This window comes from Triturus cristatus, chromosome 3_2, assembly GCF_964204655.1.
Source record: "Triturus cristatus chromosome 3_2, aTriCri1.1, whole genome shotgun sequence".
NCBI lineage: Eukaryota > Metazoa > Chordata > Amphibia > Caudata > Salamandridae > Triturus > Triturus cristatus.
Window position 1 is genome coordinate 904,266,796 of NC_140584.1, and position 15,335 is coordinate 904,282,130.

General features: G+C 43.0%; 1 protein-coding gene across 4 annotated transcripts in view; it reads left to right on the forward strand.

Moving 5' to 3' along the window:
* The window catches only part of LOC146858425 (multidrug and toxin extrusion protein 2-like), a 564,202-nt gene that overhangs the window by 153,041 nt on the left and 395,826 nt on the right, over positions 1-15,335 (forward strand). For all 4 annotated transcript variants that reach the window (XM_085649344.1, XM_085649345.1, XM_085649346.1 and 1 more), the window contains one exon: positions 12,924-13,072. In XM_085649344.1, coding sequence (XP_085505470.1) covers positions 12,924-13,072 — 149 coding nt within the window. The remainder of the gene's footprint in view (positions 1-12,923; positions 13,073-15,335) is intronic.

Consider the following 15,335-nt stretch of genomic DNA (forward strand, 5'->3'; position numbering starts at 1 on the left):
TTTCCCAAGGTATTGCTGACGGGAGGGATTCAGCCAAGTTTATCATCAGATGCAGATTGGAAACAACCAACTCGCTGGGCAGAGCGATTGCTTCCACGTTGGCATTTCAACGTAATGCCTGGCTGAGGGCGCATGGCTTTTCAGGGGATATCCAGGTGAACTCTCCTTTTTTGGCGGTAAGGTGGTTTTGGTTCAGGAACGATTTGAGGATTGTAGGACCACCTCTAGATCTTTGGGGCTCACCATGGACCCACGCCAGCTACACTCTACCTGCTGCCCCGTTGTGTCTACATTTATGACTATCAGCCGTGTCCTTTTTCCCCTAGCCACCTTGGCCAGCAGGCATCACAGTTCTTTTGTGGCTGTAGATGCGGCTCCTACAAGACTTGTGGGAAACGGGGCCAGAGGTCGATCCAATCCGTCCACCGGCTACCGCAACCACAAAGAATGTTTAATTTGTCCTCCTGTCACTGTGGACAACAGTTGGAAACAGGATTTGGCCCCACGTGCCCCAATGGAGGGAAATTACCTTTGACAAGTGGGTGCTTCAGATTGTCCAGCGGGGCTATACCTTACCGTTCCAGCAGACTGTGTTGCCTTTCTCTGATCGGCTGATAGAGGGCCACCTTTCACTCTTGAGACAGGAAATAGTGTCTGTTCTGGCCAGAGGAGTCATTGAGAGGGTGCCAATATCAGAAGTAGGTTGGGGTTGCTATCCCCACTACTTTCTGGTGCTGAGAAAGGATGTGGGCCACTATCCTGGATCTACGCTTTCTCAACTACATCTTGAAAAGGAAAAATTCAAGATGCTCACATTGGCTCAGATTCTGTCTGCCCTCGACCTTTGTGACTGGATGGTAGCTCTGAACTTAGCTTGACATCTACTTTCATATCCCCATTCTGCCTGCCCACAGACGTTCTCTGTAGTTCATGTTAGGCCAAGAGCATTACCATTTCGCTTTGCTCCCCTTTGGCTTTTCCACCTCCACTCGGGTGTTCACGAAAAATGGCAGTGCTTACAATGCATCTGCGGAGGTCTTAGTCTTCCCCCTACCTCGATGACTGGCTGTTGAAGGCAACCTCGTCCCAGGCAGTCTTCTCCCACCTTCAGACTATAGTGAACCTTCTGCTTTTGCTGGGGTTCACTATCAACACGCCGAAGTCAGGCTTGACTCTCTTTTAGACGTCCCCTTTCATTGGAGCTATGCTGGATACAGTGTAGTTCCCGGCTTATTATCTGGAACAGCAAGTCCAGGGTGTTCATGCTATGATTCCAATGTTTCAGGTTCTATCCAGGATTACAGTGAGACTAACTCTGAGGCTGCTGGGTCTCATGGCCTCCTGCATCTTGTTGGTAAAACATGCCTGTTGGCATATGAGGGCTCTGCAGTGGGATCTGAAGTCCCAGTGGGCACAGCATCAGGGGAATCTGCTGACCTGGTCCAGATATGGGAGGGAACAGCAAAAGGTCTGCATTTGTGGCTCACAGACTGTAATTGGGTCAATGGCAGACCCTCACCTTTCCCCATCCAGAGCTCACAGGAGTTACAAATGTGTAACTTCTGGGTTTGGGCAGTCATCTGGGAGAGGTGGAGATCAGAAGGCTCTGGTCTCCAACTTAGACTCAGCTCCATATCAACCTATCCTAACTGAGAGCGATTCGCCTGACGTTGAAAATAATTCTCTCTCTCCTCAATGGAAGCCTGGTTCAGGTGTATAAGGGCAACACTACCACTATGTGGTATTGCAATAAGCAGGGCAGAGTGAGGTTGTGGATTCTGTGTCGAGAGGCCTGCATCTTTAGGCATGACTGGGACATTAGGACATATTCCTGGTGGTTCAACATCTGGCGTGCTCGCTGAATTGCAGAGTAGACTTACTCAGCTGTTGATGTCTTATGAATCACAAATGGAGCCTTCATAAGGAGTTAGGGCATGGTCTATTATGTGATTGGAGAGAACCTTGGTTGGATCTATTTGCTACTGCCTAGAACACACAGGATCAGCATTTCTGCACTTGAGTTACCAAGGCCGCTCCCGCTCGGAGATGCATCTAGTCTCCAGTTGAACTCCATAGTCCTGTACTCCTTTCAGCCAATGCCTCTTCTGTCCAAAGTTTTCAAGAAGAACAAGAATGACTGGGCCAAAGTCATCTTAGTGGCCCCTGATTGGGCAAGGGGAGACTTTTATCCCGAACTCATGAGCATGAGCGTCTGTCCTCCGATGAAGCTGACCCTTCCGGAGGACCTCCCATCGCAGCAACAGGGCAGCACCCAAGCCTGCACACTCTCTACCTACATGCGTGGAGATTGAGCGGCGACAGTTGAGGGTTTTTGTTCTTCCTCCCAAAGTGTGTGGTACCATCGTGGCAGCCAGACATCCCTCCACGGAAACGATTTACACCTGCCAATGGGACACATTTGTTGCTTGATCTGTTGATCCTCTGTCTGCACCCTTGTCTGAAGTCCTTTTGTGTGCCTTATCTATTGCCTTGCTAGTCTTGATTTGGACACAGTTAAAGGGTGCATATGAGCATTCATGTAATTGCCGGACCAACCTTCCCTGCTCAAGTCACCTGTTGTGAATCATTTCCTAAAAGGTTCACAGCACGTTTCCTCCTACACAGCTCCTGACCATCAAAACAGTCTGCCTTGTGGCAATAATATCTGCCTGTAGGGTTAGTGAGTTGCAGGCCCTTTTGGTTCATTCCCTATACACAACCTTTTTCATAAACAAGTGGGGAGAATCATGTACCCATCCCAGTTACGTGTTTCTCTTCACAGTGTATTTTCAAAAGAATGATGTTGTTAGTAATACAGAATTGAGTTACGTCAATAAGCTTCATGAGCAAAAGTGTAATTTGGTCTTGCTCTCAAAAACTGCCTACATTTGCGGTTGATACTAGTGTATAGACCACCAACATCCAATGTCATCAAGAGAAAGTCTCTTCCCAAAAGATTACATCAATATGTTTTTAGAAAATCACAACTGTCCTGAGTTAAAGAGGGTAGGGTGACAGTGAAGGATTGCAAAGAGAAATGGAAGTACTTTTACTTGTTTTCCAGTAAAGGTACCTCTTTATGAAATAGTGGACCTCCCAGGAGATTTAACTAAATCCTTGTGGATCTTGGGTAGAAGGTAGAGGATAGGTAGCATTGTGTGCTCACATTTCAAATAATACAATTCTTGTATTTCAATAAGTCCCCTATCTCTCCAAGCTATAACCATATCATGATAAAATTTGATGGCTCGAGAATATTCATCTCTATTGATCATTTGATAGCACTGTTTATCTGCCAGTTGCTTGGGGGGCATGGCTTACCACCAAGCATGGCGGAAGTAAACTAGCAGAGCTCCGTGCCGAGCCCTGACACTGTGGCAATAATCCTGATGTTGGGCTGTTATCCACACTCCACATGCAGTGTACTGGGCTGTGGGGGTGCTGGGGCGTGCAGCGACATCAAAATAGCAAGGCTATGTCGGGAACTGGCTGAAAAACAGAGGCGATCCATCCGGCTGTGTAGCAGGCGACGGCAGGAAGACCCGTTAGCACTGGCAAGAGCGCCCCGGGGCATGTTGTGAAAGTAAGGCGGCGGCTGCCGCAAAGGACATTCTGCCTTCAATATCGGCCACTGATGAGCAGGAGAACGCTACATGCCCAGGGAACTAACGGGCTGCAGGTACGAGTCGCTCGGAGGAGAGCAACAAAATGGCGGGCGGAGTCTCCATGGGGCTGCGGAGCGAGCATAGCGCAGCAAGGGACCTCTGAGGTGCAGTGGGCCTCCTCACACGTGGCGCCCCGTGGCGCTACCAACACTGGAGGCTCCAAGAGTATACTGGCTGCCACAGGCACCTTACAGCAGAGTTTGGGCCTCTAACATTGAAATTGTACTGCGTCGCAAAGCTAAACATGAAAAGACCCCGAGTGCGGGAAACGGACAGGTAGGGCACTCTACACTGCATTTGTCAACACACGTGATCGTGATGAAGGCCAGTGTACAGTACACACTTGGCAGATGAACTATTCCATGTGAAAAGCAGCAAAGTGGGAACACAGTAAGGGCTTCCTAGACCAGGAGCACGAGCGGACTACTGAAAGGCACTGTGCTGGGTGCCGGACTCCCACGGACGCGGTGAGTGCGATAGTGTGTGGTACACGTAGCGCCAGGGAGCGTCAGAGTACAGCCCATTGGTATGAGGGAATAGTGTGACCGATTGAGAGACAGTAATATCGGACACTGCAAGTATACTAGAATGGGAATATGAGGGCAGGAATGTGGTTATAAGTCACAGTATCCTATATTATATGTAACTCCTGGGGCCCCGACATTGAGGTGGGTAGTACCGAAGAAAGAAGCGGAAACAACTGCGTAATACGGCCCATTGGGTGCCTGATCAATTAACGGATCATTGCAGGGAGGCATAGTGTGGAGTGCGCCATTGTCTGTCTACAAGTATCCCACAGGAAACAGAGAAAACAGAGGCGACTGAAGTGTGATCCACGTTAGATTGGCCAGGAGACATTCTACATACTTGATCAAGCTGAAAATGGGGCGCACCAAAGCCAAGCAACCATACCCCCCAACTCCTGAGGAGACGGACCCCACAATAAATAGTGAACAAACACAAAACTCTGATCACGACGTGGTGCCACCTACGGAGCCTGGAGGCCCTAGCGATAAGCTGGGCTTGATTCTGAAATGAATAAGGGACTCGCGCACAGCTATAGAAACTCAAGTAGGTGCACTCACCACTAGCTTCACCCTTTTGAAGGCAGATCACGCAAAACTGGCGGAAACGGTAAAGACCAACAAAATGGTACTAGATGAACTGGCACAACAGCAAAAAACCCACACCTCCCAAATAGAGCAACTGCGGTGTCAACTGGTGGGGTTACAGGACAGGGTGGATGATGCGAAAGGAAGATCCCGCCACAACAATGTAAGAATACTGGGAATACTGGAATGGAGCGAAGGACTCCATCCCATTCAATTTGTAGAGAAATGGCTATGGGATCATGTGGCACCGGTGGGCCTTACTGACTTGTATAGTGAAGAACGAGCACATAGAGTCCTGCCAAGGCCCCCACCCCCTGGTGCGCCACATAGGACGATCATAGCACGCATATTGAATTATAAAGACCGGGACCCGTTCCTGTTCACCCCCAGGGAAAACGCTCCCATTCAATTTTGAAACAAATGTATTTCCCTATACTCGGACTTCACCCTGGCGGTCTGGAGAGCGAGAGCCACATTTCAAGAAATGGAAAACCGCTTCAAGCCCGTAACCTGAAGTACGCTCTTCTCTTCCCTGCCCGCTTGAAAGTCATTTATGGACAAAAAGCCTTATTTTTTGACAATCTGGATGAGGCGACGGAATGGGCAGAAATTACACTAACACCGAATGCATCACAGGAATCGTCACAAACAAGTCGACGGCAACAACCTCGGCCACAAAGAATTGGAAGGACTAGAACGGACAGAAGCCAGAAAACTGAATCGGTCCCCAGCATGAATCCCTCCCGGAACAGATCTCAGAAAGTCAGACTGACGCACTACTAGTGGCGACAGCAATGGTAGATCAAGTTGCAAAATCTATAGCTGAATCTGTTGACTCCTCGGAGGACACCATGGTCCACTCTGACTCTGACCACAGTTTGGCGCTGTTCCCAACGGTCACCCCGCAGACTGCAAATGACTATCTGGGCTGAACACTGTGCACATTCTAAGCTGGTCTATTGCTATAACAGATGAGTATTAATCGCCCTACGCTCTGATTGTGGATGGTCCCAATGTACCTTGTACTTGTAATAAGATAGGGCCTGGGCCAAGGCGCTGCAAATGTAATTGTTTTGTTTATTGTATAATACACGTTAAGAGATTGATGGTTACCACCTCCCCTGTGGCGACTGCACTATGTTATAGATTATACAGGGTTCCTGTTGAACTTGTTTTCATTGTTTGGTCCTCTAGAGTTCTAAAGTGGATCCTGGTATTGGGAGTTCTAGCGGGATATGTACGCACAGACTCAGTTGCAGCTAATCCTTTCTATAGTCAGCGAGAAGGGACGAGCGCCCATATTACACCACATTGCACAAAGATAAAGGACTCACTCTGGTAAATATACATACACATCCTGGAATGTAAGGGGTTTCGGTTCGGTGCACAAGAGACACAAAATTCTTGCGCATCTCAATCGCAGGAAGGTGCACATTGTTTTTCTTCAAGAACTCCACCGTATGCACACAGAGGCCATTAAATTACAAAAGGAGTGGAGAGGTCAATTGTTTTTCACATCCTACTCTGCATTTGCTTGCCGGGCTGTGATTTGGACTGCGTGGATTTTCATTGTTGGAACAAAGAATAGATTTGAATGGCAGATATGTGCTACTGCATGGCATGTTAGATGGGGAGCACATAGTGTTGGGAAGTGTACATGCCCCGAACTCTGAGCAAGACAAATGTTTAGGAATACTTTCCAATGCGCTGGCGGAATGGGACGATTACCTCTGGGTTTTGGGGGGTGACTTCAATGCAGTACTAGATATCTGACTAGACCGATCGCACCCTCCACTACAGGGTACCAGTTGCAAAAAACTGGCAGACGCACTTAAGGGATGGGCAGAGGGATGGAATATAGGTGATGCATGGCACATGCGACACCCCGCTAATAAAGAATACTCATTCTTTTCACCGTCCCATGGGTTACACACACGTATAGACAATCTTCTGTTCTATGCGTTTAATTGCCAATGTAATAGACACCTTGTACCTAGGCAAAACTTTATCGGACCATATGTCCCTTGAAGTCACACTACTATGGGGGAAGATCCCCACACCAATCCCGATCTGGAAATTACAACCTTCGCTTCTTGAAGATCTGGTGTTTAGCAGCTCCCTTTCTACAGAGATTATTAATTATTTTGTAGAAAATACAGACACTGCTAGTACATGTCAAGTGGAATGGGAAGCATTTAAAACTGTGATACGGGGGGTAGCAATTAGCACAAGAGTGGGGGCCCAGTCTTCTCTAGTCAAAGAGCTTGCGGAAGTTGAAAATAGCTTGGGCGACCTGGAACAAGAGGCAGTCACAAGTGACAGAAATAGGGACAAACTGCAGGAGGCACGTATAAGACATGCAGAACTTCTGGAAGAACTCCGCATTATAGACTATTGCCTTTACACACAAAAGCAGCACGCAGAAGAAGACAGAGCGGGTTCGCTCCTTGCTAGGATTATTAAAGATACACCGGTGACTGCTCCCATTACTAAAATTACCTCTCAAGAGGGCACCGCTGCCTGCACTCACATGGAGATAAATACTACTTTTAAAAATTACTATGAGACATTGTATGCAGCACCGGTAGAGCCTTCTGAAGCGGACTACGAGTCCTTCTTCGAGGGACTGCGATTCCCACAATTGACAGCGGACCAAAAAAAAGAATTGGAGAGGAATATAACCAAAGCAGAAATGGGAGCAGCAATCAAAGACTTACCCCACAACAAAACTCCAGGTATTGACGGATTGCCAATAGAATGTTATGCGACCTATTCAGCATTAATAGTTCCCCATTTACAGAGACTGTATCAAGTCCCGTTGGAGACGGGTTCCCTTCCACCTACTACACTGCAAGCAATAGTGGTCTCATGGCCGAAACCGGGCAGGGATAGCAAAGACATGGCAGGATATCTCCCCCTATCACTATTAAACACGGATTATAAGATTTTAAGCAAGTTATTGGCAAATAGGGTCCTCCAATTCATACCAAAACTAATCCACATGGATCCGTGTGGGTTTGTGCCTGGAAGATGCACAGCCCTTAATATTAGAAGATTACACCAAGTCATGACACGAGCAACCTCAACCGCCAACACACAGGGATGTGTGTCTCTAGACTTACGTCAGGCATTCGATTCGCTGCACTGGAGCTACATGCTCTGTACTCTCCCGAAATTTGGAATTCCGGGCGAGTATGTGAAATGGGTTAGCCTCCTGTATACGAAACCCACTGCACGTACAGGTGCTCATATTTCACAGCAATATACTGTAGCACAAGGTACTCGGAAAGGGTGTGCCCGCTCTCACCTTTGCTATTCATACTAGCCCTAGAACCACTTGCTATCGTAATCCGTACCATAGCGGAACACAAGGGAATACGACTCAGAAATGACACGCACATTATCTCTGCATATGTGGATGACTTAATATTATATTTTAATAATCTCAAGGACGACCATGAACCAATCCCTACAATATTCCATAACTTCCAATTGCTGTCAGGGCTATCTATAAATGAGACCAAATCGTATGCGTACTTCTTCACGGACTCTATGCTGGTAGACCCATTGCGCTTTGGCCCCTGGATGTTTCAAACAGCGACAGTCACCTTTAAATACCTTGGCATCCATGTGTACAGAGAGGCGGGAGACATATTAGATGGCAACTTGACCCTGGCTATCACAGCTCTTAAAGCTCAAATAACATTCTGGACATCATTTCCGCTATCTGTGGCGGGAAAGGTAGCAATTGCCAAAATGGTGATGCTCCCCAGGCTACTTTATTACTTCACAAATCTACCAATCATCTCCCAACCCATGTGTTTAAAACGCTAGATAGCCTACTGGTGGAATTGATATGGGGGGCGGGACGCAGAAGAATAGGCTTATTAAAACTTCAGTTATATACAAAGCGTGGGTTTCTGGGGGTTCCAGACTTGAAAGCATACTGCTACGCAAGCCAATTGCAATGGCTTGTGTATTAGATCGCAGGACGTAATCTGCAAGAGATTGCCATGACTACGCGCGAATGTGAGAGGGGGCGCTTCACACGCTTTTGATGCCCAACAGCAAACTCCCATCGACTGAGCCTCCATTGCTAAAAATTGCATTGATGTACTGGAAAAAGGCAATTCACTATTCAAATGTACTGATTCCATATGCCCCCAATATTCCACTACTAGGACTCCCTATGCCGCTAGGGACAGTAACACTTCAGCGTATATCTACCTGGGTGGAAGCAGGAGTAAATACGGCTGGAATGTTATTTATGGATAACGCACTAATGAACCATGACACATTTGTGAGGGAACAGGGAGTACCAAATACACTCTTTCTTCTACATGCGAATATTACTAGGTATGTCCGGACCACATGGGCCCCAGAAGGGACGGAACCCCTGACACACGGGTTAGTACACATACAGTACCTAATGGGTAATGGCAGCCAACTGACCAAATGGTTGTATCGGGGGATCTGAACGCATGCTGCAGTCTCACTACAGATGCTCGTGATAAATGGAATGTGGACTTAGGCCGCGCGCTGACAGCTAAGGAATGGGGAATTATTTTGGAACACCCGAGGAAGGTGTCGCGAAACACAAAGTTCTAATTTATACAGCTCATGATAGCACATTGTGCCTATTTGACCCCCCCACAAACAAAGTCTGATGTTTCCAGTTACGGTGGGCACATGCCCTCGATGTCACGCCTCCATTGGAAATTTGCTACATATGTTATGGGCTTGTCCACAACTGGCACACTACTGGACAACAGTGCCAACCATATTAAGTGCTGTCATCCTGGGAGGAGGGGAGAGCCGCTGGAGTACTCCATAGTGGGACTGAATCCTAGGTGCAAGAAGGGAGGCCCCAAAAATAGATTTGCAATCCTGGCACTGATACTAGCTAAGCAAACCATAACAATGCGATGGATGGCTGTGAAAGCGCCATCAGTTTATAGACTGGTACAATGAAGTGGTTAGGTGGGGTAAAGAAGAAATTGCGGAGCTAAAATGGGAGAAACATAGGGGTCTACGAAATAAACCTATATCAATGGAATGGGATGCTCGAGGAATTTATAGCAACGGAGGTACAGACATCATTAAATAGGTAATGCAATCATCTCAACACTGCAAATAGAATGTATTACAAGGAGGGATCCGGATGATGTACTAATATAACATGTTATAGGAGCTACTTACCGAATTTGTGTAACAACCTACAACTGTCATGTACCATTATGCTGACTGACAAAAGCATTTTCAAAGGAAGAACTGAGTCTAGGGGAGGGGTTAGGGATTGGGAAATAGTTGGTTTTGTTATTATTTGTGGGCGGGGCGGGTTGATTCGCTTATTGCAACTGTAACTCACTATATGTGCGGGAATAACTAATTCCCTGCGGACACTGCAACGTATCGAAGGCATAAATGTTAAACTCATAGGACTGTACCACTGATAACTCACAATTATATGTATCATTGTTTATTCTTATTTTTCTTGACCTGTCGATATTGCTATGCTATGATGTATACCATTGACTAAGGAAGATGTTGTAAAAAAGAAAACTATTTAAATCTGCCAATTGCTTGATACCCTCTGAAATACATATAATTGAATAGTATGAGCCTACCACATTTGTCACAAGACCTTATAACTATGGTGGTGTTTTTCTCTAAAGTTTTCAAAGTATTGAACTGTTCCCAGGTCAAGGTGCCTCCACATTTATACCCATTCCTTCTCAGTTTTTTGAGTCCCTTGAGCACAACTTCAAGAAAAGTGTCAGTTACATCAAAAGGTAAGACAGCCCAAAAAAATAGATTTCGATTTGAAGCTACTTTGACTGTACAAATCTAATGTTGTTCCCACTCTGCCAGTTTCAGGATGGGATCATCCTTGTTAATAGCTTTATCATCCAAATCTCTTTATTATCTTAAGATCTGTGTCATAAATCGATCTTTGTGTACTAGGAATGGATTGTGTGTAAAATAGAGAGACAGCCTGACTTGGGAACAGTTCATGGCTTTGGATAATTTGGAGCAAGACCTCTGTTGTCAGATCGTCTAAAAAATCACAATTTGAAGAAACCATGTATAAGAAGTTTAAAAATGAAAATTAAATTCCCCAAATATTTATAAAAAATTGCATGAAATGAAAAAATAGTAACCAAATTCCAACACAAAAATATTTTAAAAATAAGAAACTGTTCAAATCCACTGCTGTTGGAATCCTGCAAACTTCAAGAAATAATATTTTTGTATTTCGAGGGGGAAGAAATCAAATGAACTTTTCTAAGACCTGTCTAAACAACATTTGCTAAAACAGTACTTGAGGGAGTCAAACATACTATATTAACTCCAATCTAAGAAACTTCGGGGAAACTGCATACATTGGGGAATCAGATTTAATATTCTAATTCAGTCTAGCAGACATTTGGAAAAGTTGGATACATTTTGGGGGGTGTTTCTAAGTACCGTACTAGGGACTCTTTTATGCATCCTATTTTACTTTAAGGAAAACGGGCTGCAGTTAAAAAATAAAAAACTGCTTTATTTGAAAAGCAGTCACTGACATGGTGGTCTGCTGACCCCAGCAGCCTACCATCTCAGGGAGTGCTAGCCATTCCCAATGGGGTCGCAAATTGCGCTTGCCTCATGAATATTAATGAGGCATGCAATTTGCGGCCCCATTGGGAATTGCAAACAGTGTCTCAGACACTGTTGTACATTGCAAATTGTGAGTTGCAATTCAAAGCAATTTGCTACTCGCAATAGTGAATGGTCGTACATCTGGCCCTAGAAATGTTAGGGAAAATGCATACATTTGGAGGATATATTTACTGTTGTACCTCTAATCTAAAAACATCTTGGAAAGTCCATACATTTGGAAGGTGGAGTCCGATTTACTATTCTACCTCCTGCATAACAAACATTAGGAAAAGTGCATTCATTGGGAGGTGTTAGATTTACTATTGTAACTCCAGATTAATATACTTTAGGGAAAGTGCATAAATTGGTAGGGTCAGATTTACTATTCTAACTCGAGTCTAAGTCCAGTTCAGGACAGTACATAAATTAGGAGGGTTCGGGAATGGTCGGATATGGTATTCTAACTCCAATCTAACTAACATTGGGGAAAGTAATATTTCTCAGTTTAAATTCATTAAAAATTAAATTGTGTGGCAATTACAATAATTCGCACAATAGAATTATCCGTTTTAAAATGTTATTTAAAAAATCGACTTCCCAGTCCCTCAAAACCCACACCCGCCTTAAAAATGTAATAAATTAGTCTACAAACCATAAAACATTGAAACAAATTGAAACATAAAAATATTTTTAGTCAATGTAAATGAATGTATTATTTGAAAACAAAACCGCACACCCAATACCCCAATGCACCCCACAACACACACTTAACTTAAGATACAAAATGTATTTAAAAATATGATTAAAATGTATAAAATTATCAACAAATCAATTAAATTAATATATGAATAACACTCTCTACCCCCCTAACTCCCAGTAGAACAAAAGATCTCAAATAAAGAAATGAATACATAGTCTATAAAGTATTAGATGTGTAAACAATAAGTAACAAAAGAAGATACAATATAGTTAAGAAATGAATTAGCATAAATAATATATCATTAAATAGATGCTACCAACCCAACTCCCAATAAACCCAACAGCCCTCTCACAAATTATAGAAGAGTATTTTTTCAAAAATAATTTTACATTAATTTCTATATTTTTAAAAAACCAAAAGCTAATATTAAATAAACATTATTTTACACTTCAATGTAATAGTAACCCAGTTACAATAACAAAGCACTTACCTTAGATATTTTGGTTCACAATATTTTTGAGTCAGTATTTTGGCTAAAAATGTACATCTTTAGCCTTCACATTTCTAATTAAAAAAATGCCGCCACCATAGAAGGATCTTAGATTGAACTTTTTAGGTTGTGACTTGGCCTTGTTGCAGCAGTTAATGGCATGAAGTTTTAGCTTCAAATTGGATTTGGCCATATTACTGGCACATTAGTGGTTTTATAGGGTTATAAAGAATAATGTAACTTTTCCCTGAAAATAGTTTGTATACTTCAACAATTAGTGTTTAATTCTCTTTGTTTTGTATTCTACCCCATAGACTTACGGAGGAAAGAATTTGAAACGAGTTGGAACGATCCTGCAGAGGGGAATCCTTATTCTGATGCTGTTCTGCTTTCCCTGCTGGGCCCTCTTTATTAACACAGAGCAAATATTACTACTCCTTAAGCAGGATCCAGATGTGGCCAGGTATGTGAATTACACTTAAGTATGTTACTTTTTCCTTCCTGCATTAGCTTCTTAAGGACATTAGGCTAAATTTACTATGATTTGATCTTACTTTGTTAATCGGATTCCAATCCAAGCAGGCATCACAATGAAGACACACTGCTCCCTAGCACGTTTAAATATTTAGATACTTGTAGTGATAGTTTGAACTTGGCTGAAAATGTTACCAGTTGTGTCACTTGTGACCTTAATCTATAATGGTGAACATAAATTATTTATTGATTTCCTTGGTGCTTCTTGTACAATTCCAATAATCTGTCTTTTTCACAACTATGCAAATAAAAGGCTTTTTCGATTAGACTCAGTGTGAGCTCAGGAATGTCTGAGGGGAAACGCCTTTGAAATTAAGTCTTAGAAAGGACCGTTCTGCATAAGTTTGATTAATATGAGGTTTTTTTTTTGTTTAAGAAGTTTTTATTGAATTTTCAGAGAAAAAGGAAAAGAAAAACAAATGATACAATAAACAAATATTCCAATATAGCGCCATAGAGAAATAATATATAAACGAAATTGGTTTACAATAACTAGGCAGACAAAAAAGAATCAATAATAGGGTAATTTAAGGAAGAGGCACTGGTAAATGGGATGGGAGGAAAAGGGGGGAAGAAAAGAGGAAAGACCAAAGAGAAGAGAGGGAAAGAGAAAAGAGAAAGCCAGAGAGAGAAGAAAATGAAAAGAAAATGAATTATCACATGGGAGGGTGCGAGGAAAGATAAGTAGTAAAAGGGAGCCAAAGAAGATCAGCTTTGATTTTTTGGGAAACAGAAGAGGAGGAAATGGAAGCAATCCTATGGTCGTCACAAATAAAATTCCACCAAGTAATTGACGACAGTTTAGAATTGTCTTTCCATGCAGACAGGATCACTTTAAAAGCTAATGCAATAAAAAGATCAAATAACCTAGAGCTAGGTAAAACAGTTTCCATATCAGGAGCTAAAGAACCTAAAAAGATATTTACAAAAGTTAAGGTTGCATTAAAGTTGAAAACTGACATGCATACATTCCAAATTGAATTCCAAAAAGATAGAACAGATGCACATTCATATATCTGATGAACTAATGTACCAGTTTCGGTAGAGCAGGACCAGCAAAGAGGAGAGGATGTAGGGGAAAACTTACAAATAGCAACAGGAGTAATAATGGCTCTATGATACAGAAAAAACAGAGATTGGGTTATCCTGGCTGCAGCCGAAACTTTAAATAATTTCGACCATAATTTGTCCCAACTATCAATAGAAAGAGAGATGGATAGGTCCATTTCCCATGCACTCTCAACGTTGGATTTAGAACGAACATTGGCATTAGATAACAATAACTTATAAACAGTGGCAGCTTTAAGTTTATGAGCTGGGAATAGAGAGTATAATGGTGAAGAGGGTATTAAAGGAGGTGAAACTGATGGGAGAGAGTAAGTAGCTAATTGGGTTTGTATAGCATTAGAGATAATAATGTATTCCTTGTAAAAGGAGTCAGGTAGCTGATATCGTGTCTGTAGTTCTTGGAAGGAGATGGTAGAAAACCCATTCAAAAACTGATGCACAAAAAAGATCTCCTTTTCCTTCCAGTATTTGTAATAGAAAGATCTACCTTTATATTTAAGAAATTTGTTATACCATAGGGTGGAGATTAAAAAACATTGGATAGGGGATAGATCTTTAAGAAATGTATTGTACAGCAATTCACGGGAGTATTTTAATACAGGGCTTTTAGACAAAAAGGTGCAGTTGGACATAAATGTAACATGCTGAAACTGAAACTCTTTTAGAAGCGACCGCTCAAAGATAATCCAACGAGGAATAGGCGTATCCCCAAAATCGAAGGCCAATGAGAAAGATTGTTTAATCAAGAAAGCAGAGTGGTATATTTTAAAATTAGGGAAGCGCACTCCCCCCTCTTCTTTGGGGCGAATAAGTTTGTTCAAAGCAATACGGGAGTGCTTATTGTTCCATAAAAATTTAATACATAGAGAGTTTAATTGGGAAAAGAATGTGTTAGGGATTTTGACAGGGAGCATAGAAACCGTGTAAAGGATATGAGGAGTGACCATCATCTTAATAGTATCTAGTCTACCCCACCATGATAAAAATAAGGGGGACCACACAAGGAGAAGAGATTTCAATTTATTCATTAGTGCGTTAAAAGTAAATTTGATAGTATCCGCTATATTAGAGGCAAACCAAATACCAAGGTATTTAATTTTGGAGGGACACCATGCAAAGGCAGT